Genomic DNA, 21,537 nt, shown 5'->3' with positions numbered 1-21,537 from the left:
ACAAACAATACCCTCCCATCTCCTTTCCATCAAAAACCTCAGAGCCCTGTAGCTGCCTGGGTCTCTGGAATTCAGCATTTAGTAAGCAGGAGGGCTGTGTGATAAAGGCACTTTGAACACAAAGGACTCACAAAAATATTCCCTGCTGAGCATGTTCATGTATAGCACCTGTTGGGAAAAATTACAAAAGCAGCCACCAAAGAGAAAGGGAAATAGGCTCTAATTTCTTAGCTGATAATCTGTCCGCAGGTGTGGGAGTGAGTCATTCATAACTTGCCCTCATTAAACATGCTCTAGATTAAAGCTGTCCTAATTCAAAACAGTGAAGAGCCAGTCTGCAAAAGCATAATTTATCTGCCTACCACCAAATTAAATGCTTACATACAAGCAATGAACCCACACATATCACAAGCAAACTGCCAGCTTAGCAAACGTGTGGTTGATGTGTGCAGAAATGCTGATTTTTTAGCTCTGCTTCTCCAAGTGACACCAAATGGGAAGTTCACAGAGCCATTAGGAATGAACCCAGTCCTGAGAGTGAAGGCAGCACTAAGTATCAAAGTGCATTTTTAATATCGAGTTGCACTCAGATTTCTTTTCATGCTTTCAGATTCATTACAAGCTGTTGCTGAGACTCACAGCTACCTCACAGCTCTGAGAAGACAGAAGTTGTAAAGCCCTGCAGACCTTCCAGTTCTATAACCCATTTCCCAAATGATATGAATCATGCTGGCTTCGTTTCCTCTGCCACGTGATTTTGTTACAAGGTTAACTCAAGCTTTGTTTGAGTTCTACTTTTTTTGGCTTCAAATTTCATTTTCAAATGAGACAGGTAGAAAAAGAGTGTTAAGAAATTCCTTTTTTTTTTTTTCCTCTCCAAGTCCTGCTAGTGCTACTGTTCCTGTGGGAAGAGCAGAGCTTTCCTATAAAGATTAAATTACCTCCAAAGCTAGGTGGCAATCTGAAAAACGTCACCTAGAGCTACTTAGAGCTATTTTTTTCCTATATTTGCTGTCTCAACAAAGGATTGCAGTGTGTAAGGTAAAAGAGCAGCCAGTTTTTATCACAACTCAGAAGAGTGGCTCTCAGCAATACCAGGTGAATTTCACACTCCAACCACAGGAGGTCCAGAAGTAGACTACTTGCACTCAAACATATGAAGCATCCATATGACACATATATATATATATATATAACTCCGTATTTAGTGGGTCAGTTTTATTGCGCGGAGATAGAATTATTTCAGAGAACGTCACTTTATCATCGAACAGCAATAAACTTTTTTTCGAGTAAGTTATTTCACTTTATGTAACCATGAACATCCATTTGACACCAGTCCCCCCCAAATGACATTTGGCCAGGAGCTGAGAAGACCAGCAGCTTTGTGTCCTTTGGAGTGCTCCACCCTTGTGCACCGTCTCCTGAAAGTAGCAATGGATTAACACTCCCATATTCCTGCTGTTTACTCTTTGCAAACACAATTACCTCTCCCCAAAGCAGAGGAAGATCTTCAGGCTCCATTAGGAAAGTGGTGCTGATGGAAAAGCCTGGGAAGCTCCATGTGTCTTGTGGGCTCCAGGGGCAGCACATTTCAAGAAAAATGTTTCCTGTCCACTACGTGACTCGCATGTAAGTCACTAGTTTAGTGCTCTGTATGCCTCACTCCTCTTGCCAATAAGCATTTGTTTGTCAACTCCCAACCGTGAATGAAACACCAGAATTGGCTAAAACTAGCACAGGCCCTTTAAATAGTTTAACAGCTGCACGTGTGTAAGTAGCAGAATCTTTCACAATCATCTGAGTACAGAATTAGTGATCTCCACTATGCAAAATGTACAGAAACTGGGGGAAGAAGCCCTATTTCTATGACGGTCTTCCCCACAACTTTTCACTCCATGTCTCCTCCAGCACAAGAAATAATCTGCAGTTCAGAGGTTGCCACCACAAACCCATAAAAGCTCTCAGCTGCTTCACACCAGATAAAGGCTAGTCTGATACCAAATCTGGCTTCAGAGACAAACTGCCCACACACATCCACATATGGACTAGTGACTGGAAACAGTTGCGGAGTAAAACCTCTACACTCTCTCACCTTTGCTTGTCTGTATGAAGAAACACAGGGCAGTGTGTTTTGAAATAGGAAAAAAAAAAAGAGAGAGAAGAAAAAAAGGATGTGGTTATGCCAACTACAGAGTCTCTGGGTATGGTCTATAAGCAGATGCTGTCATGCTCTGTACAACAACCTGGACTGAAGCAATGCTGCTGATCTCCTTGCTAGGGTTCAGGTAAAATAATTCATATTTTAATTTATAGCGGTAAGCAAATAGTAGCATAGACTGTAGAGCACTATTTTTAAGCTAGTCTGGTAAGTATTTATTATAAAGATCAAAAGTTAAGATCAAACATAGTGTTATTTGTCTTAGAGCAGAAAGAAAGATTTTTAGCTTTACTGATAAGCATTAGTATATTCTGTTGCAACCAAAATCTTAGTATAAAATGGTAAGAAATTACCCAGCTACAGATGAAATATATAGCAGATGTGGGACCGACTACTTTTTATCGCACCCAGCCATCTTAGTCTTCTCCTGAGCAACCATAAAAGAATAATTTATATATAACATGAATAATAATGTAGAAGACAGAAACAAAGTCTGTGTCATAGCAGTGACATTACTTGGTTTGAATCAATTAGAAGGGTAATTATGGTAAATGCTGTAAAAGTCCCTGCTTGAAGCTGTGACCTGATTTTTCCTCATTCCTCTTTTGTATTGCAGCTAGATTAAAAATGATTGGTTTGCTGTGTTCTGTCATACAATTAACATTTCCTTATTATTAAAGTTACACCTACACTTAGAGTAAGTTATAGATTTTATGATGAGGATGTTCCTGCCAATGAAGCTCTCCAGGATAACCATATACTTAATCCATCATTCCCAACTTGTACTACCATCGAGATTTGTGGGAATCCCAGGCTAGAGCGAGACGAACTCAGATCTGAGCTACAAAAAGAAAACGACTCATGCAGCCCGCTGTGTTGCACAAAATTCAGCAAAGCTGATACTATAAAATCTTGGTATTCCATTTCCTAGGTCAGTACATTTGCTGCTAGCTTAACCACTAGCTTCTGCTCATTGGTAAACCATTAATTTTTAACTAGTCTGTAAGAAGTGCAAAATCCTCACTCGATAGGAAGAATTGAGAACAAACGGCGCAGTGACGGCACTGGGTCTGCACCAGCTAACACTCCCTTCCTTTAGCAGTGCTAAGCACAGGCTCTACTCTAACATTATCTTTTGACTTCTAGAAGCTGTCTGAAACAATCCTAGAGCTGCAGGCAATTTCTTCAGGAAGCTCTTGGACGACAGAGGAGTTTTCTTCAGAAGACTGGAAAAGAGCAAACACGCTGCCTGTCTCTTAAGAAGGTGGAAAAGGAGAAGTTGGGAGATGGTAGATCACTAAGGCTGCCTTCAGTATTTGGAAAAATATTTGAATCACGCACTGAAGAATCTGTTGCAAGCACCCAGAAGACAACTCAGCAGTAAGTATCGATTCACACAGATTTGTCTGAGAATAACTGAAATTGAAGTAATTTGACTTTCTTCTGTCACAGACAGACAGCACTGGGGGACGGTGTGGGAGGGGGAAGCAGGCTTCAAACACTATCTCTAAAGAAATTCTCATAAGCAGATGAAGGAAACATAATCTGTATGAAACTTCTACAGAATGAGTAAGCAACATGCCGGTACCCACTGAGGACTTAATCAGTCTGTTGTACAGGAAAGATGTGTGAAGTACAGTCCAGTATCTTTCAGGTTCGGTATTTTTGTTAATAATTTGGTCAATATGATAAAGACGATGCTTATTAAATGACTGCAAGCTGTCAATGAAAATGATTATTCAGATAACCTTGGGCAGACGTATTACTTCACACGGATAGTTTTCAAACGATTCTCTTGGCTTACTCATAACATGAAATCTGAGTATGAGGTGGGCGAAAGGATTAAAAATATCAAGCTTTTGAGAATCAGGAACTCCAGGTAGATACTTGAAATTACCACTTTAAAGGCTGGCTAACATCTTCCTGAAACTAACCATTTTCAAGAGCAATGCTATCTGTAATTTTGTACTAATGAATTCTAAAGAAAAAGCATTCAGTGAGACAGAAACCTGGTAGCAGTAGAATCAAAACTCATACTTTTAAGAGACACCACGAACAATTTTCTGGTATATTTATGTAGCACATGAAGTGTTGGATCAACAGGTGTTGTCACTCCCCCAAAATGTTTCATGTCATCAGATTTTTCCCCAGCTAAATGGGTTCTCCAGCTCACAGGAGACACATGCTCACACAGCAGCATGACACCCCTACCTCCTCTTACCTGTTCTGGCCCCAGGTGACAGCAGCCTCTCTCTCTGACATTCCCTGGTATATATGGCTTCGATACATCTCCACCTTTAGCAGAGCTGTCTCACTTCTCATGTACCATGATCACAGGATTTTCTGAGTAGCTGCCTCACATTGCTGGCTCAAAGGGATTGACTCAATCTCAGATTGACTAACAAACCAAGGTTTTCTTTTTGTTCTCATTTCTGACATAAATCCACTGCTAACAATCGTATTTCCTTTTGCTATTTCCTGAGGTTAGAGGAAAGCTGCTGTTTCCTCAGGTATCTGGAGGTGCCAGCTGGATCTAGCCCCATAATCAACAGCACCTCCCTGCTTCATCCTACCCACAGGTCACACTTGTGCCTGCAATGGGGTCATCAGGGGAGACACTGGCAAGGACTAGCATGCCTGAATTTGTGCATCTCCCTAGTAACCCTTACTCGCCTCTCTGTAGTCCTCACCAGCCTTCTAGTAACCACTTCCTCACAAACTTAGCAGCCCTTGTACAAATATCCCCAGTTTTTCTATTGCCATAGTTATTTCTAGTGCACTTCACTAAAGTGTGAGTGCCCTCAACTTTTAGCCTTTTCCATGTCTGAAAAAGCAGACACTTCATCAAAGAAGTTAATGGTCTGGCAAGATCTGTCCAAGCTTTATTTAGTTTACCATGTTTTCAGTTATTTTATTTATTTATTTATTTAAAAATCTGTAGAAAGCTTTGACCTAGCAGTTACAGAATGACTTTAATCAGGTTTGCCCCTGTTTCCTTCAACAGATAGGCTAGACTGATCTTTTTCCAGATACATCAATAATATACTCCATAACTCCTGGGTTGGAAGTTCAGCTTTGTGTGCCAGTTCTTTCAGTAGTTTGAGCTGGAAATAATCTTATTTCCCCAACGTAAGCATGTTAAGCTCTGAATACATTCTCTGTTCAAATGCAGAGATATTTCCAGATTATCCATTTCAGATATTTCCATTATCCCCCACTGACTGCTGTAAACCACCCCACCTCTGAACTCCAGCACAGTATCAACATCTGCCTGGAAAGCAGAGGTATAAGATTTGGCAAAGCCCACGGCCGTTTCCTCAGTTAGTATTTAGCTGATTTTCTTGCTCTCTATTTCCCTCCCTTTGTATTTCAGACATGTAAACAAAAGTTCTCTCAACAACTGTTTTTTTGGTTTCTTCAGAAAAATCCAGCTCCATTTGGAAGTGCTTATCAGCTACCTGTCACTTTCTGCCCTCCAAAGAAGAGAATCCTCTCTTGGTCAAGTTCATCTTAAAAACCCCTTACTTACTCCTAAAATTTCTTTTGAGCTACTTGGTTAGCTGAGCTGGACTGAAAACCTTAACTGCCAATTTTTTGTCCTTCATTTAGAATTATTTGTGATTCTATTAAAGAGATTATGAAAAACACATTTAGGGCATAGTTTGTTAAAGCATATGTATATTTTTAAAGAATGATAATACTTATTCCACATAAATTATACTTTTTAACGAAGTATTATTAAGATGCAATGCCTTTCATTTGCTACTTTTGCCAGATTATCTGAGATCATCGACTACAAATTAAAATACTTGTAAACCCCCAAATTGACCAATGCTGAAAGTTAAACACAAGCTAGAATATGTGCTTACTCAATTCGTACCTAGACGAAAGAAGTAGTGAGATATATTGAGGCATTAACTGGGAAACTCACACATTTCCAACCCGTTCTCTGTGTGGTTTAGGGGAGAAATGACCAACGACAGTGTGGAATGCGACTTTAAAGTCATCGACAAGTTAGCAGTCAACATCCAGTTTGGGATCTCCATCCCCACCTTCATTCTCGGCTTGCCTCTCAACGTCCTAGCCCTCTCCATATTCTGCCGCTTTTGGAGCAGACAGACCAAAACCTCAGTCTACATGATCAATCTCGCACTTGCAGATATCCTGCTGCTTCTCTCACTCCCGCTTAAACTGTACTACTCTACTAAAGAAGCACCTGGACTCCTGTGTGCCTTTATCCAGTCTCTGTACTTTGTCAATACGTACGGCAGTATCTTCATCATTGTCTGCATTACTGTTGACAGATATATCTGCATAAGGCACCCATTTGAAGGTCGGGCTAACCAATCCCCCAAGTGGGCAATCTTGATTTGCTGCTTCATCTGGGCAGTAACTTGGATTTGCAGCAGCCCAATGTATGTGTTTCAAGAGAAAGATGAATTACTTTGTTTTCACAACATGTCAAAACAGGCCTGGAGCATTCCCTATATTGTTTCTGTGGAGATCTTTGGATTTCTGATCCCACTCTCAGTGATAACTTTCTGCTCTGCCCAAAACATCTGGATTCTTCTGAATCACAAAAACCGTGCTAAAAGGAAAACAGAAGACAGAGGCTCCTTACTAGTAATTATCATCAACCTTGTGGTGTTTTTGGTGTGTTTCACACCTGTCCATCTTGCGATCTGCCTACAGTGCCTGGTGAGACAGCACGTGATAGTGGACTGCAGTCTGAAACAAAAAATCAGCCTCTTCATTCAGGTGTCAATGATGTTTGCCAACCTGAACTGCTGTCTCGATACCATCTTCTATTACTTCGCTGTAAGAGAATTTCGTGAGAAAACACACCTGAAAAAAATTATTGAACTGTGTCCTGTCTTTAAGCCTTGTGCCACATGATGGGACTTCCTGCAGTGGAAGAATGCCTCTTCCCTAGCTGCCACTTGCCTTGCAAGGGGGACACTGACAGCATTATTCTAGACATAGCAGTAAGGTCGCCTTGGCCATTGCAAGGAGGCTGCAGAACTGAGAAGGACATTTTTTTTCTCATGAATGTGAATATTTTTCTTCCCTTAAGATGAAAGGAAGAATGCTGGAAAAAAGAATCTGCATTACGAAAGCGACAGTGACACCAAAAGAAGCATTAGCATTGATGCTACCTACTGAACGTGAAAGGTTTGCCAGAGGAAAACTACCCAGACCACTGGAATGCCCGTTAAAATCAGCCTTTGTCACAGCTGTAACAGTTTTCCTTTTGCCAATGTGATCAGAAACTTTTTTTGCTAAGGGCCAGTCAAACACAGAAATAACTATTTAAAACCTTCTTGCTAACTTAGAAGGTAACTAAGAGCTTAAAGGAAAGTATCTGGCAAAAGTCCGGCTCTGCTCTTTCCTTCAGTAAACCTTACAGAAGGTCTCTGTCAGAACTCATTTGCTTTGGACAGCTTGGCTGGCCTGCAATAACACAGAGCCACCCCTCCCATAAGCATTATACACCAGTTGGGGCTGTTACGCAGGACAGCAGCCCCTGCTTTTCCACAGAGGACAGCTTACCTGGTATACAACCCTGTACCTTGGGTAACAGTAATGAGCAACAAACATTTCTGATAATCTTTGCTGAGGAATCAGAATGGTTCTTGAAATTTTAAATTTTAAATTTCTCCTTCCATTTCAAAACTGGTTTTGCACATGAAAAACATAAGAATCCCTTCACATAGTGCATTTAGTGAAAGGTTGTACATGAACTGTAGGTGATCATCACTGTATTTCTGCCAAAGATATAACAAGATACATGTATGAAATTCTTCTGTCTTCTTTCTTGGAAAAGAGGAATTAGGGAAGCAAGCACAGCATCATGGAAATATAGTTTGGAAGCACTTGTCTGATGTACTCCTGGCTCACAGATGAAAGACTGGATCAACTCTGTGCCTCTCATTCCTCGAGGAAGCCCTCCTAGCCTGTGCTTTGTATTTCACAAAATGTCTCTGGATGTGCCTTAACCATCCTCAGTCAGCCCTTCGGGTATATCACCACCCTTGGGCCATTTGTAAGTTTGGCTCTAAGCTGAAACTAAAGGCTTCCTTCTTGCAATTTAAGCCTGCCATTTCTTGTGCTATTATATTGCCATGGCTCCTGCTCTTACCCAGATGCACTTTCACATCAAGAAACCCATTTTTGTCTCTTTATAAAACAGCTGTAAAAATGTTTAAAATTGCTTGAAATGAGGTCTTCATTCTAGGGCAGATGTTCACTTTATTCAAAATGTGAAAAGAAAGCAGCTTCTGTCTCATGCAAGTTAAAAAGACATGGGGTTAGTTTTGAAAATACAATTTTCAGTCAATCGATTTCTTGAATAAATGACTGATGGTGCAAGTAGACAGCTGTACACACCTAATACTGGACTTAATGTGGGATTGTTTTAAAACCTGTTAGTACTAAAAGTATTAACACAGCTGAGGCATGAAATTTGCTCAGACACAAGGGTTTTTGTAATCACTTTTGCCATTATCTGCAGATGTGCAGGAGGAAGAGGTTTACAAAACAGTAGGTGTTCAAAACATTATTTGCTACTGCCTCGGTCATTCAGGAACTTGCAACCTTTTCAATATGAGTTAGCTTGTTTTGTAGCTTTCATATTACTTTGCATATGAAATGTGTGTGTTGGAAAGAACATGTTCTACTTAATAAACTATATGTGAAGTGTATGATATAAAAATACATTTTAATTCCCCAGTCTGACAGCAGTGTATGATTCTTATCTCCCGATTCCATCCTTTATTTTTTTATTTTTTATTTTTTATTTTTACTATTTGCTCCTTAAAACAGCTCCAAGACTTAGTTGGGGATTTTCTTTCTCAGAAAGCACTTCAGGTTCGTAACTATGGTAGCAAAGAACAACTGAATTACCAGAAATAATCAGGAAAGAAAAAAAAAAGTAAAAACAGGAAAGACAATCCCATCCTGAAGTTTAGATTATTTAAAAAAAAATTCTGAGGAAACCCTCTACATAAATTGTTGGTAATACCCCTGCCAAATCTCCTACAATAATTCCTCCAAAATGCACTGAGTTCTCTCTTTTATGACTAGCCAATTATCTGAAAATTTACTTTGCCATCAGTGCAATTTGTGACTGCAAAAACACAGCACTTTAAGGTACAAAGTGAAACACAGGTCTTCTTTCTCATTTAAAGCTTTCCACACACCACATGCAATGGGTGATGACAGAGCACACCTCCTCCTCCAGTGTGGACAACACTAAATCCATGGTGTGTCTGAGATGGCAAGAGGTAGAGCCTCACTCCAGCGTGACCCTATAAGCTCCAACAAGCCTCTAAACTGCAGGACAGAGGAACAGAAATGTCCTGAAGCGCAGCAAGGAGAAATCCAAAGTACAGCACCCGGGGTAGGACAATCCCATGGGTCAGCACAGGCTGGGAAAGTAGGGCCGGTGTAGGTGTCCTCCCAGAAGGGTGATGGTGGGCACCAGGCTCAATACAACCCAGTGGTGCCCTCTCGGTAAGTATGATAAAAGAGATACCAGAACTCACTAAAAATGTGGTTAGTGCAAAACCAATAAAGTTATCGTCATCCTCTATTCAGGCTGATGAGACTACACTGGAATAGGATGTCCAGCTCTGGGCTTTCCAATTCAAGAGAGATGGGAAGAAACTGGAGATGTTCAAGCAGGTGTTTTACAGGATGGCTGGGTGTGTGGGGCACAGGTCAAGGGTTGGTTTCATGCAGAATGCTGGAAGGTAGTGATAGAGGTGATGGAGCCAAGTGCTGCCCATTGTTCCCAGCAACACAGAAAGGAGTAAAGACCCTTGATTCAGGTTCAGTATTTCAAAAAACTTCTTCATTAAGAGGGCAATGCTTCTCTACTGAGCTGTATGATAACTACCCACAGACATTTCCAAGACGTAGTCAGAGTTCATAACTGAACAGATTTAATCTAGTGCTGGAGAAACACCTGCTTTGAGAAATAAGCTGGCTCCAGAGGTCCCTTCCCACCACTCTGGCTTTCAGCAAACACAAGTTTATTTTTTTCCCATCCAAGACAAAAAGCTGCCTCTCGGTGCTGCTAATGCTATGGCACTGGTTGCCAGTAGCTCTACAACTACAGCTATGTGTCAAAAGCACAGCACAAGACTGAGGAAATGCACTAACTTCCTAAAAACAACCATGCAGCAGTAACTGTGACATATCACACAAAGTTAGGATAACTGACATGAGGACAATGAAGCAGTACCGTCTTCTTCTGCCTATTTGTCACTAAGCACTTGGAAAAGATAATTTTATTATCTTAAAAGGAATAAGTCTGCAGACCCCACAGAGGAAAAGTATGCAGGGACTCCTATAGATGTAGGCCAGGGAGAAGTTTGATTTGCCAGGGCTAGAGAGACAGCGCTTGCTCGTGCCAGTGCCCAGTCAGTGGTAGAGACCTAGCACATACAGGCAAGCAGAGACTTCCATTTACAGAAAGAAATCAATTTCATTTTCTCCGTGAAGGTAACAGAGGTCTGTTTATGAAAATTATCTGTAAGAACAGGGAGTGATTGGACCCACCATGTACCTCTATACTGGTCAACAAGCTCAGTCTGCTTATGCCATGCACCGTAGAAAACTCAAAGAACAGAACCTGGAAATTAGATTGGGCTACTGTCCTTTTTACCACCACCAGTGCCACTTTGTTGCCCAGAAGTGATTTTATATATAACTCCATTTGTATAAATTTTGCTTGTTATATTTGTAAATGAGAGCAGCCTGTCTAAGCGTACTTGAAATTTCTGAAGGAAGAGAAAGAAGGAAGAAAGCCCAGCTGTGCTGGTTTTACAGAGCTACTACAATTGTCAAATATTCTAGCACAAGAAGAACAGACCTTTTCAGTAAGAAGGTGTCACTTTCAATTCACCGTGTTTCAAGATGAATTTATGTTTCAATAATATATTTAAATTCTGTCCTTGACCTCCAGCTAATATTACGCTTCTTTTGAAATGAGAATTTTGCATATATGCTCCTCTAAGAAATTTACTGTTAATTCAGGAGAATCTCCAGTTGGTTGTATTTTTATACCAGGGACAACAGCAATCAAGAACACAAAAATCACAACTTGAGACAGCACAGAACACTTTTGATGATGAATAAAACTGAAAAACATTTGACATTTTAAAAACAACAACAAAAGCCTTCCTGACTAAATACACAAGTTCACAATTTCAGTCTTCAGACAGCACAACAGAAGAGATTTCTTCTCTCTCACTGTTATTTCTAATACACAGAAAAATAATAAGAACCTGAATATGGTCCCCTCACATACCCAGGTCTTCTCCCAGGGACTCAGTTTTACTGTAAGGTTAAAGAAGCATTGTCCTAGTGGAAGAGAAAAAATGGGTGTTTTGCTAATCAAAAACACCCATTAAAAATACCTTTAAAAATGACATTTTAAATTCTGCTCTCTTCTGTGAATTGAACAGAAGCTGATGCAATTAATCTTAAAAAGCTTCTTTCAGAACACCCAGGTGAGAATATTCACAAAAAAACAATTTTGTTTTTATCCAGTCAAGTGCCTGATGGATACACTCACAAATAGTAGGCAGAATTAACCAAGGTATTAACTATGGTGATTTCTCATACAATGTAGGTTAAAAATGAAAAATAGACCCTACAACCCCCAACACCCAGTAATTTGAAATTAATTTTGAAAGGTATATTTAAATTACCTAAGTCATCATAGGACAGGTTATTGGAATTTACTCCTGATATAAAGCTCATTAGTGAAGAGAATATACTCCCTGGCAAACTAACCAAGCTATCCAAATGGGAAATTGTATCAGCCAAAATAAATTAATAAACAAATAAAACAAAACCCTCCAATTCATTTAACCCAATAAATTTATGGTTTCACCTGCCAGCAACTGGATCCCATTACACTGCCTTCTATACCCTATCAAATTTTCTAAATACTCTCACAAAACTCAAGTATCATGCCCACTTTGACTTCACAAGGCCTTCTTAACCATCCATGGTTGACATTTATCCTTTGAACTGCAGTGTTGCATGACAAACATGTGGGCAGGGCAGTATTTACCTCCTACATGGTACCTCTGCTATCTATCATGGTTCTGGAATCCCAAGAAAGGTTTGATTTGGTGAGGCTAATGCCAGGATTGCCTACCTCAACAAGCAAACAAGTCAATGCTGACAAAGGCATCCCATTTAGATTTGTTTGGCAATACTCAAGTAAACTATTTTTACATTTCTTTCATATGGATTAGCATACTCCTATGCAAGGACTTACTTGGAAACAGAATATCATAAAAGATAAGGAAGCCTCTGCATGTCCAGTTAATGCTCATACTTCCATTGGCTAAACACATGACCCTTTTCCTCCACTCTTCTTCTTTTCAAAAATAATTATTATTTCCCTCATGTCTCCCAGTGACAGCAGCTCATCCAGTACGACTACCCTAAATGCTGTTTTTCTACCAAGTCTCTTAATACCATCAAATAAAAGAGCCCACTGTACCAACGCTTTGCTTTCACCCCCTTTCATGCATGTGACTCTCAGACTGCCCCCATCAGCTCTAACCTGTAGTTCAGAGGGACAGGAAAGAAAGTTCTCCTCTTTCTGTGTTTGCCAGCATCTCCTGCAGAGCCCATCCAAGATGCCTCCTCCAGCAGCCCCTGGGCTCAGCACCCACCCTTTTGCAGCAGTGCTCCTCTTGGGCCTGGGGACACCTCCAGCAGCATCTCCAGCAGGGCCAAACCCCACAGGTGGTCACAACACAGGATAGGGCTCGCTGCCCTTTAGGGTATTTTTATCAATGTCAGGTTACTCCACCAACATCCTATAATTACCATTTGCTGAATGGTGAATGTGACTTCCAAGCTGTATTTGGTAGACTCATACCGCAATTGAAAAACCATAAAGCATCAAAGTAGATGGAAAAGGGGGAAAGGGGGAAAAGGGGGAAAGGAACATTTGGTTTTCCCCAGACTTTTCCTGTTCCTTTGCCTGGTGGATTATGTTATCTTAAATTTCCCAGGCCTACTTGAGAGCCAAACTTTAGATCAGTGCCACTTCGCTAACTTTTAATGTTATAAAAGTATATATAATATTGGACTTTTAAAAAAGTATTATTGCCCTGAAAGTTCCTTTGAAATTACATGCCTGAACAATTTTTAACAACAACAAATTTTGCTGTGAATTCTGCTGGTTTAATAGAAAACATAAGATCTAGCAGGAAAAAAAAAATTACAGCCTTCAAAAAACTGCTTGCACGATACCACGATTTGCAAACTAAGCTGGAAGGCACCTGAGGGAGGATCCAAGCCTACAGCAAAGCACGGACAGTCTCCTGCCTCCTAGCAGGAGGCGGCGGTGGGCACAGGTGGACACGCACCCTACAGGGGCAGTCCAGCATCGTTTCATTCAGATAAAATATGTTAGTTTAAAAAAAAAAAAAAACAAACAGAAGAGCTTTTTCCATATGAGAATAGTCAGCCACCATTCTTCTCACAAATAAAATCTAATATTCTTAAATCATGTCACTCTAGCAGTTTATCCCATCAAGTAACTTGAAGTGTTCAGAAGTCTGCAAAGTGAGACGCCATCCCCCTGTCTAAAGCAGCCTGCAGATCACAAAATGATGTTGAAACTGGTTTGAAGACTGAAACTGATCTTCAGACAGATAGCATTCCTCAACCTCACATTTTTGTGTGCTGCCCTTCTAAGTGATACTTCATTTGGTCTCCTGCACCACAACTTAACCTGCCCCAAACACATGCGACACCACAACTTGGCCTCTCCAAAATGCACGCAGAGAAGAAAAGAGGAACAGAAGCTACAGTGTTCTCAAAGGTAGACGGACTTCTGCCTCTCCCATCAAGATCGTTTTGAAGGCTCCCCCTGCCCCTCGCCTCACTTTCAGAACATTTTCCATTTTAGACAAATTTCTTCCTATGAAGCTTGGGCATGTTCTCCGTCCTCCCACCCAAATGCGAGGAGAGGAACTGCAGAGACATGTCCTTTGAGGAGCCTGTGAGTCCACACGAGGAGATGTAGAGCAGAGAGCCCACCAGCCTCTCGCCTCCTGAGGTGACTCTGGCAGTGCTGTGCTGCCATGAGAGCCTGCAGGGATCTGTTCAGCACCAGAGCCACAAATCGCTTGGGCACGATAGGACCTTGGCTGCCAAGCACCAAAAGGAACATCAGTTTTCCAAGGGGAACTACCATAAATACAAAGAGGGGCAGAAACATGCTTGCCCTGAACAAATCAAAGAGAAATGTGCCTGCCTGTGTTATTCACACAACACTAAGGATGGGAAAGCTGGTTTGATTAAATATCAAATTGGTATGCTTGCTAAGCATGTAGAGAAACACCAGGACAGGCCACATGCACGAGCTTTGCTCTGGCTGCACTCCCAGCACTGCCAAAATGCAGAGGACGGGGACAACAGCTCAAAGGCTCCATCACCCGAAGGTGAAGCAGCTTCTTCACAAACCCTATAAGAAAGCGTCTCTGTCAGGGGAAGGAAAGCCCAGAGGAAGAAGAAAAGAGGATGCTGCAATATGCAGCAGAAAGTGGCTATCGCAGTGGGTGAGCTGCGACTGCTGCCGTTTGCCAGAGGAAGGGCCTGCCTGCAGCCACCAGCACGGGGGGGACGCCAAGAGGGGTGTGCAGGGGCCAGGGCTTCCTTCGGCTGCAGTGACTGCTTCTGAAAGCAGCTGGAACTAGTTCTGCCGTGAAGGTGTGTGAGAGTGCATTTCCTACAGCTGGGAAACGTTACAGGCTGTGGAGAATATTAGGTAGGGAATCCTGTGCTGCTTCTAAACATGTAACTGAAATGAGTTTCTGCCTGCAAGAGAGACAGCTGCATCTAAAACCACTCCTAGGAACCGCATGCCACAAAATATCGCTGTGTGAGGAGCTTTTGCAGTTCTGTTACTTCAGTGTTAGCTCGAAAGCTCCAGAGAGATAAAACTTGTCCCCTCGGCAGGGACGTTGCAAGTTTACACAATCTTCTGTCTATCTTTTTAACATCTGGCCAACGCGTAGACTAGAGCAAGCATCTACAGTGAAGCACACATCACCAGGCAAAAAATAGTTCCACCTCTACAGCATCTTTCATCTGAGGAAGTCAGAATGTCTGAAGCCAAGTGACATTACCCTCAGCTGCGCAGACTGCTCTCCGTTTTGCATCAGCACCATGGGAAGCAACATGGTGGAGCAGACAGGCAGCAGCCGAGCACCCCAGGCCCTGCGAGGTAACTCCGTGCCCTGGAGCAGCACAACTTCATTGCCTTTGGCCCCGGCCGAAGTTTTGCTCTCATGCATTTTGCTTTCAAATATCAATAAAATAAAATGAAATGCTGACATTACTCACTGCATGACAGAGGAATTACCAGAGCCAAATTCACGCAGGAATTTTAATTTATCGTTATTTTTAAATCACTGCCATCTCCTGTCTTGCCAGCAGGCCAAAGGTGCCACTGTTTTCCCCAACACCCATTCTTCCAGGGTCAGGACTCGCCTGCCCAGCAGTGAGTCCAGCTTCTGCAGGACTGTGCAGGCTGCACACAGCCGGACTGGCCAGCACTGCAGTAAATCTGCTCCTTGACACCAGGATGCTATCTATGTTGCCTGAGCTATGCTGTCTGACACACTTCACAGGAAAAAAAAAAAAAAAGTCTTGCCCAGGATCTGGCACCTCCACCACCATGACCAGTTACCTTTATACACACTGCCTATATGGAAGGCTGTGGTGCTTACTCATTTATAACTTCAGTGGCTGCACTGCGGGGAGGCAGGGCACGTCTGCAGACCTTGCGGCAAGTCTCAAAGCTCGCCTGAGAGGCAGGTGTTTAGAAGCAACCACGTCCTGCTCTTCACTTCCTCCTCACCCCAGCTCACCACTTCTGTAAGCCCTCTGCGAGCCCACATTTCAGGCCCCAGCCCTGGACCCACCCGCAGCAGTTGGCCAAGAGCTCCCGTCTGGGCTGCCAGATGCTGCCCCCGTGGCATCTTCCTGCTCCTGCCCCGTGGCACCCACCTCGTGCCCAGAGGCACCGCCACAGGCAGGCCGCTGCTGCTGCTTGTGAGCCAGTAGGTGTGAGAAATCAGCTGGTTTTTGCCTCCGCTCAGTGAAGTGCAACAGCCTCAAGGACAAGCAGATTTCCATGCTAAAAAATAAATAAAAATAAATAAAAAGGAAAAATGCTCCTGCTCCTTTCTGCTCCCTTTCGAGGCCCTAGACTGCTTCTTTTGTCATATTTTCTGAAACCTGGCAAACTGTGTGTTTGCAAGTGAGGGACATTGCTCCACCACTAAACTTCGTTCAGCCCAAGGCTGCATTTACATTGTTCAGCGCATGGGTAAAACCCTGCTGCTGTTCTAGAAACTGCAAACAACCGCATTGATGTACATGATTGCCACATCGAGATCACAGACATAAAATTTAAAAAAAAAATGCAGCTTTGAAGAAAACACATGAGATATTCCAGTTGAAGCGAGAAGAGAGAACAGAGAAAGGTTGTAGGCTGTCCGGTCATACGAGTCATATATAAAAAAAATCATATATTTTATCTTCCGTACAAGGTGCTGAAATAAACCTAAGGTGTAATCTTGGCCTCCTGCAGCACTTCCAGGGTTCAGCATCACTTTTCAGTTTCCTACGGGTCCTCTCAGACTGTTCTGAACTGTATTTTACCACACTGTAAATATGCCAGTGTCCCCAGAGCAAAGCAGCTGCTCCCACCCCAAGCAAAGCACCTGGCTGAAGTGCCAAGGAACTGCGGAAGCTCCCTGAGCAGTCACTGAAGTGCTTTTGGCAGCTCAAGCGAGCAATACACATTTTTAACATCTGGATTGCCCTCAACAAGCACCAGCCTCTCGTCCCTGAGGACAGAGGACTGCTAGGACATCTGGGCTCTCGAATCACATAACTGAGCTACTCTGTTAGACACTTGCATATCTGTATCCTGCCGATGAAACCATACAGCTGCTTATTAAGCATCTCTGCTGCCCCAATCAACTCATTACTGAAAAAGGTGCAGCCAATAATTATGGCAGAAGCCATCAGAGCCCTGGAAAGGAGACTGTGTGCAACTGCCCTGGTAAGAGTCAGCCTCCACGCAGCCATTAGCGTCGGCAGTCAAACACACCGTTGTCAGTATCTGCATTAAATCTACTAATTGCCTGCTGTTACTGGTGAAAGTGAAGGTTCTGTTGTTTTTCTCAAACCTTTGGCTTGTTTATTGACAAATAACAGAACTTTACGCCACTGTTAGTTTCCCCCTTGCTCACGTTTATGTTGCCTGAGGAATTTTCCTCAGCACTTCTTAGAATTGTATAAATGCACGTGGAGCACGTTATTTCTTTTGCAAGACCCTAACACCTCAGGTTATGCCTGCACTTCAAACCTCTTACAGAACACAGGCTTGTCTCTGCTCCTACAAAGGCAAATAGCTCCAGTCCCATGAAAGCAAGAGTCGCTCCCCGTTCCTATGACAGTTGAAAAGAAATGCTGAAACAGTGCAAAGCTCTGAAAATAACTGCATTGATTTCTTCCAAATCTGTTTTCCATTTGCCACTGCACCTCATCTTCATGAGCGTGCCCAGCACGTTGCAGTTCCCGTAAAATCAGAGAAGTGCGCCTATCGCCGGCTCTCTGCTTCTGACTTTCTGAGCTAGATCGCACTGCAAAGCCAGGCACCTGCAACGTGACTGCCTTGAAACTGTAGGAGGTTAAGTATAGGCTAAAATGCCAAAAAAATGAACTATGGCAAGTGTGGTTTGTTGTGTTGTTGGTTTTTTTATGCAACATAAAGCACTAAGCTCGGCAAAGACAGAAAGGTTATTACATAAAGCAATTACACCTCCAGAACCTGTTTCTCTTCAGGTTTTTGTAGTAGAAACACACAGACATCCTGAGAACTAAATCTTTTTTTCTGAAAAGTAGACAGCGTGGTTCATTTTGAGTCACAGACCTCACCAAATGAATCTCAATCGCATTTACCTGATTCACATAGCAAAACTTTCTGTTCTTTCTTCTTTTTTTGACTTCCAGTGCTGGAAATTCAGCTTGGGGAATTCTGCTGGATCATTTCTTATTTACACAGCCTTGTCCAAAAAAGTCTGTGCCGGCTGAAGTGTGCAAAAGCCCATTTGACTGCTGTTTTCTGGGAAGACACAAGCATAGGCAGGGACCGCAGGCAGTGCCGCAGCCAGACGTTGCTAGCGCGGATGCCGGCGGCGTGTGAGAAGCAGCACACGCTCCCTTTCCACGCACATGCTGGGAAGTGCCTGTCTGCAGCACCTTACACCATTATTCATTTAGAGCACAGCCAAAGGCTTCGCGTGTCATCACTCGCAGATTTCAGTCTAAGTCAGTGGGAATTGCCCTTGTGTCTGCTTAATACTGCAGGCGGGAGTAAAAGAAAAACGAAAAGCTCTGCTACTAAATAAAAATATTCCCTTATCTCCTAACTGCTCCACGTACCAGGTCTACCATGTAAAATGTTCAGATTGATCTTCAGGTTAGGATTAGCCTATCACCACCCCTGGCCAGACTTCAGCAAACAAATAGGAGATTTCTCCCCTATGAGAAGCTGACACGATTTAACATACAATTTTTTGAGAGAGAACATACATCACGCTCTGTCTCCAAGCACCCAGCAGGTAGGAAACAGCAAGGAGCCATTTCCTTACTTCCAGCCCCGTCAGATCTTCCCTCCAGCTTTTTGTCCCTGAAACACCCCCTGCTCACGCAGCCATGTTTGATTTTTGTCTCCTGCTTTTAAGCTGTTGTCTCTTGACTTTCTGCTGCATTCTGCCTCCTATTTGATCCCTGTATTAATCAAGAGCTGTGACCAGATAAATCTTTCATCCTGTTTGCATCCAGTCCACCCACAGATGGAGACCCTTCTCAATCCCAACACCAGAAGTATTTTAAGAGGGATTAGAGTTCAGTGTGGCTGATAGCATCCCAATCTCAGCTGATGCCAGAGTTCACACCCACAACAGGGACTCATCATCATTAGTCCAGCCCGCAGGTCCCTGTTTTTCCAGTTATCACTAAAAAAGGGGCAGTCAAACAAAGTGGTCCCCCCGTTTGTTTGGCTGGAAGGTGGAGAGCACGCCCATGAACTTCAGTGAGGTCTGCAACTTCCCAAAGATCTGAGATACACTGGCAGGAAGCACTTGGGATTCAAACTAATTTCTGACCACTGTCATTTCTAAAGTATTTTTAAAATATTTTTTCTTTTTAAAGCGCGTGTGTCTACGAGGTTGGGATTTTTTTCGTTATTACTTTAGCTAGAACTCAGAAACCAGAAGACTAGCCCAAGGATGTAAGTACAGAAGTCACCTACCAATATCAAAGCTGTCAGCTTTTTCACCTCGCTGGACACAAATTTGCAGCTAAACTGTAGGCATTGGCTGCAGATGGGCAGGTCATTTCCTTTCTTGCAGGCTGTCAAGAGCAGCGGGGTGCACCCTGCTGCACCTGGGCCACAGGAGCTCAGCGGACAGCCATGGGGAGCCAGGCTCAGCCCCATTTGAGGAAGAGGTTTGGAGAAAAAGAGGAGGTTGCAGAGCCACTTGGTGCACTCTGGGCCATGACACCTACCTGAGCTGAGGTCCTTTTAAACGTCTGCTTGCGCATCGTATACAGATGATGTTGTCTGTGACTCAGTTCTGGGGCCAGAAACCTCTTTAACAGCACGCCATCAGAAATCATAAGGCATTGAAAATTTTCAAAATGATTAAAACTAGTAACTCCTGCCATTTTCTGTGATGTGGTTGCATACATGTTTAGCACAAGCACAGCCTGGAGAGCGGCACTGAAGCTGGGGCACACGGCAGCTGGTCCCTAAAGGACCAAGTGCACAACACGCCCTGCATCGGAAAGAGCTGATGCACAGCTTCAAATCTAGCTCTCTGCTAAGATGAGTAACTCAAAAAACCAAACCAAACCAACAACAACAAAACCACCATACTATAAAATGATCTAAATAAAACATTGTTGGTTGCCCATCACCACAGGTAGCTGCGCTACCAATACACACAGGCAGAGCGATCCCAGCAGTCTCTTAGCAAGCGCAGTTTCCTATGAGACAAATGCTGGCCTAGTTATGCTTTTAAACCAAAATTTATCTGATTTTTTTAAGTGGCTGTTCCATCTAGAGTACCAAATACATCACAGTCCTCCTCCAGTTTCTGAGGTAATGCCAATTACTATGTGTTTTAATATTCTGCACAACATGTTTCTGTCCCTGAGCACAGTCCCAGCTAAAACATGGGCTCTGTTGCTCCCTAACCTTACGTTTCAGTTCTCAAAACTGGTTTGTGGCTCATTCGCTTAAACTGCGTAACTCTTGTTAACAAACTATCCCACCTTGCCTGTCTCCTAGCTTCCACCTGAGGTAGGAAGCTAACCCGAGGCCAGGGTAAGGACAGGTGTCCCTCCAGCACCTGCTGCAGCCACCCTGAGCAGCCGGCCCCCTCATCCCAGCACAGGGGGTGCCCCACAGCTGTCCTCTGCCATCTTCCATCTGGCATTGTCCATTCGGGTACTCGCCTGTCCATGGAGCTCTTTCCTCACGTTTGATGTTTGCTAGAAAGCCACAGCTGGGACTCTTCAAAAAACCTGACCCAGATTTCCCTCGGTGTTCAGAAAAGGCTGCTTTTTCCTGTATATTGGAAGGTCTGGGACTGAGTCACCTTTCTTCTCGTTTCTGTGAGCCAGGAGACCTGAAGGTCTGTGTATGTCTGGGGGTGGAGAACATGGTGATCAGTAAAAAGTAAAGAACTGGAGGTAATCATTATTCTTTTTCCCACAGTAGAGGAACAAATTTTTAACTTGGCCAAAATGTCACAGACTATGTATACACCACTAGACTTCAGTTTTAGAAGCTTGGACTCATCTTGATCTCAAGTTTGATCTAATGTACTTTTCACAAGTTTGTGAGAACAGAATGGAAGAAACGAGATTTTGGATGCTGGAACAATTTACTCAGAACAACCAGAAGTCAACACTCCAGAAGCTGAACCAGGGTAAGAGGATTAAAATAATTAAAAAAAAATCCTGTAGTTAAATAAATTATATATATATATATTCTAACACTTCCCCCCCACCCTTAATTCAGATCACAAGCCTGACTGCTAACTAAGCATCAAAGCTACAGCCCTAGTTACTTTTGCATCAGTGGTTGTGGTTATTTACAAAGAAATGTTCAATACCAGAGAAATTTTATGCTAAAATGTTTAAATACTTGTCTTAAAACTGCTTACCAGGAAAACAACAGGAAAAGGATGTGGCCTGATAAATGTTAGTGACAGCTTCATCAGGGCTGTATTTATTCATATGAATTTGATTTCACT

General features: G+C 42.7%; 1 protein-coding gene across 2 annotated transcripts; it reads left to right on the top strand.

Annotated features, from left to right (window-relative positions):
* The first annotated feature begins 1,798 nt into the window (after positions 1–1,798).
* Positions 1,799–9,075, top strand: GPR55 (G protein-coupled receptor 55). 2 transcript variants are annotated; one of them, XM_040568037.1, is made up of 3 exons: positions 1,799–2,285; positions 3,305–3,538; positions 6,121–9,075. In XM_040568037.1, the coding sequence occupies exon 3, from the start codon at positions 6,128–6,130 to the stop codon at positions 7,052–7,054; it is 927 nt and encodes a 308-aa protein (XP_040423971.1). In that variant the 5' UTR covers positions 1,799–2,285; positions 3,305–3,538; positions 6,121–6,127; the 3' UTR covers positions 7,055–9,075. The 2 variants fall into 2 exon arrangements, with proteins under 2 accessions (XP_040423971.1, XP_040423972.1); XM_040568038.1 differs by lacking the exon at positions 1,799–2,285 and adding an exon at positions 2,301–3,089 and having other exon boundaries at positions 6,121–8,896.
* Positions 9,076–21,537: the final 12,462 nt, after the last annotated feature.

Source organism: Cygnus olor, chromosome 9 (assembly GCF_009769625.2).
Source record: "Cygnus olor isolate bCygOlo1 chromosome 9, bCygOlo1.pri.v2, whole genome shotgun sequence".
NCBI classification, from domain to species: Eukaryota; Metazoa; Chordata; class Aves; order Anseriformes; family Anatidae; genus Cygnus; species Cygnus olor.
Note: the sequence above shows the minus strand (reverse complement) of the source record. Positions and strands in the feature narration are given on the sequence as shown.

What these genes read in the sequence shown, in the direction of transcription:
- GPR55 (XM_040568037.1), top strand. Translation starts at nt 6,128, where the DNA reads ATGACCAACGACAGTGTGGAATGCGACTTTAAAGTCATCGACAAGTTA.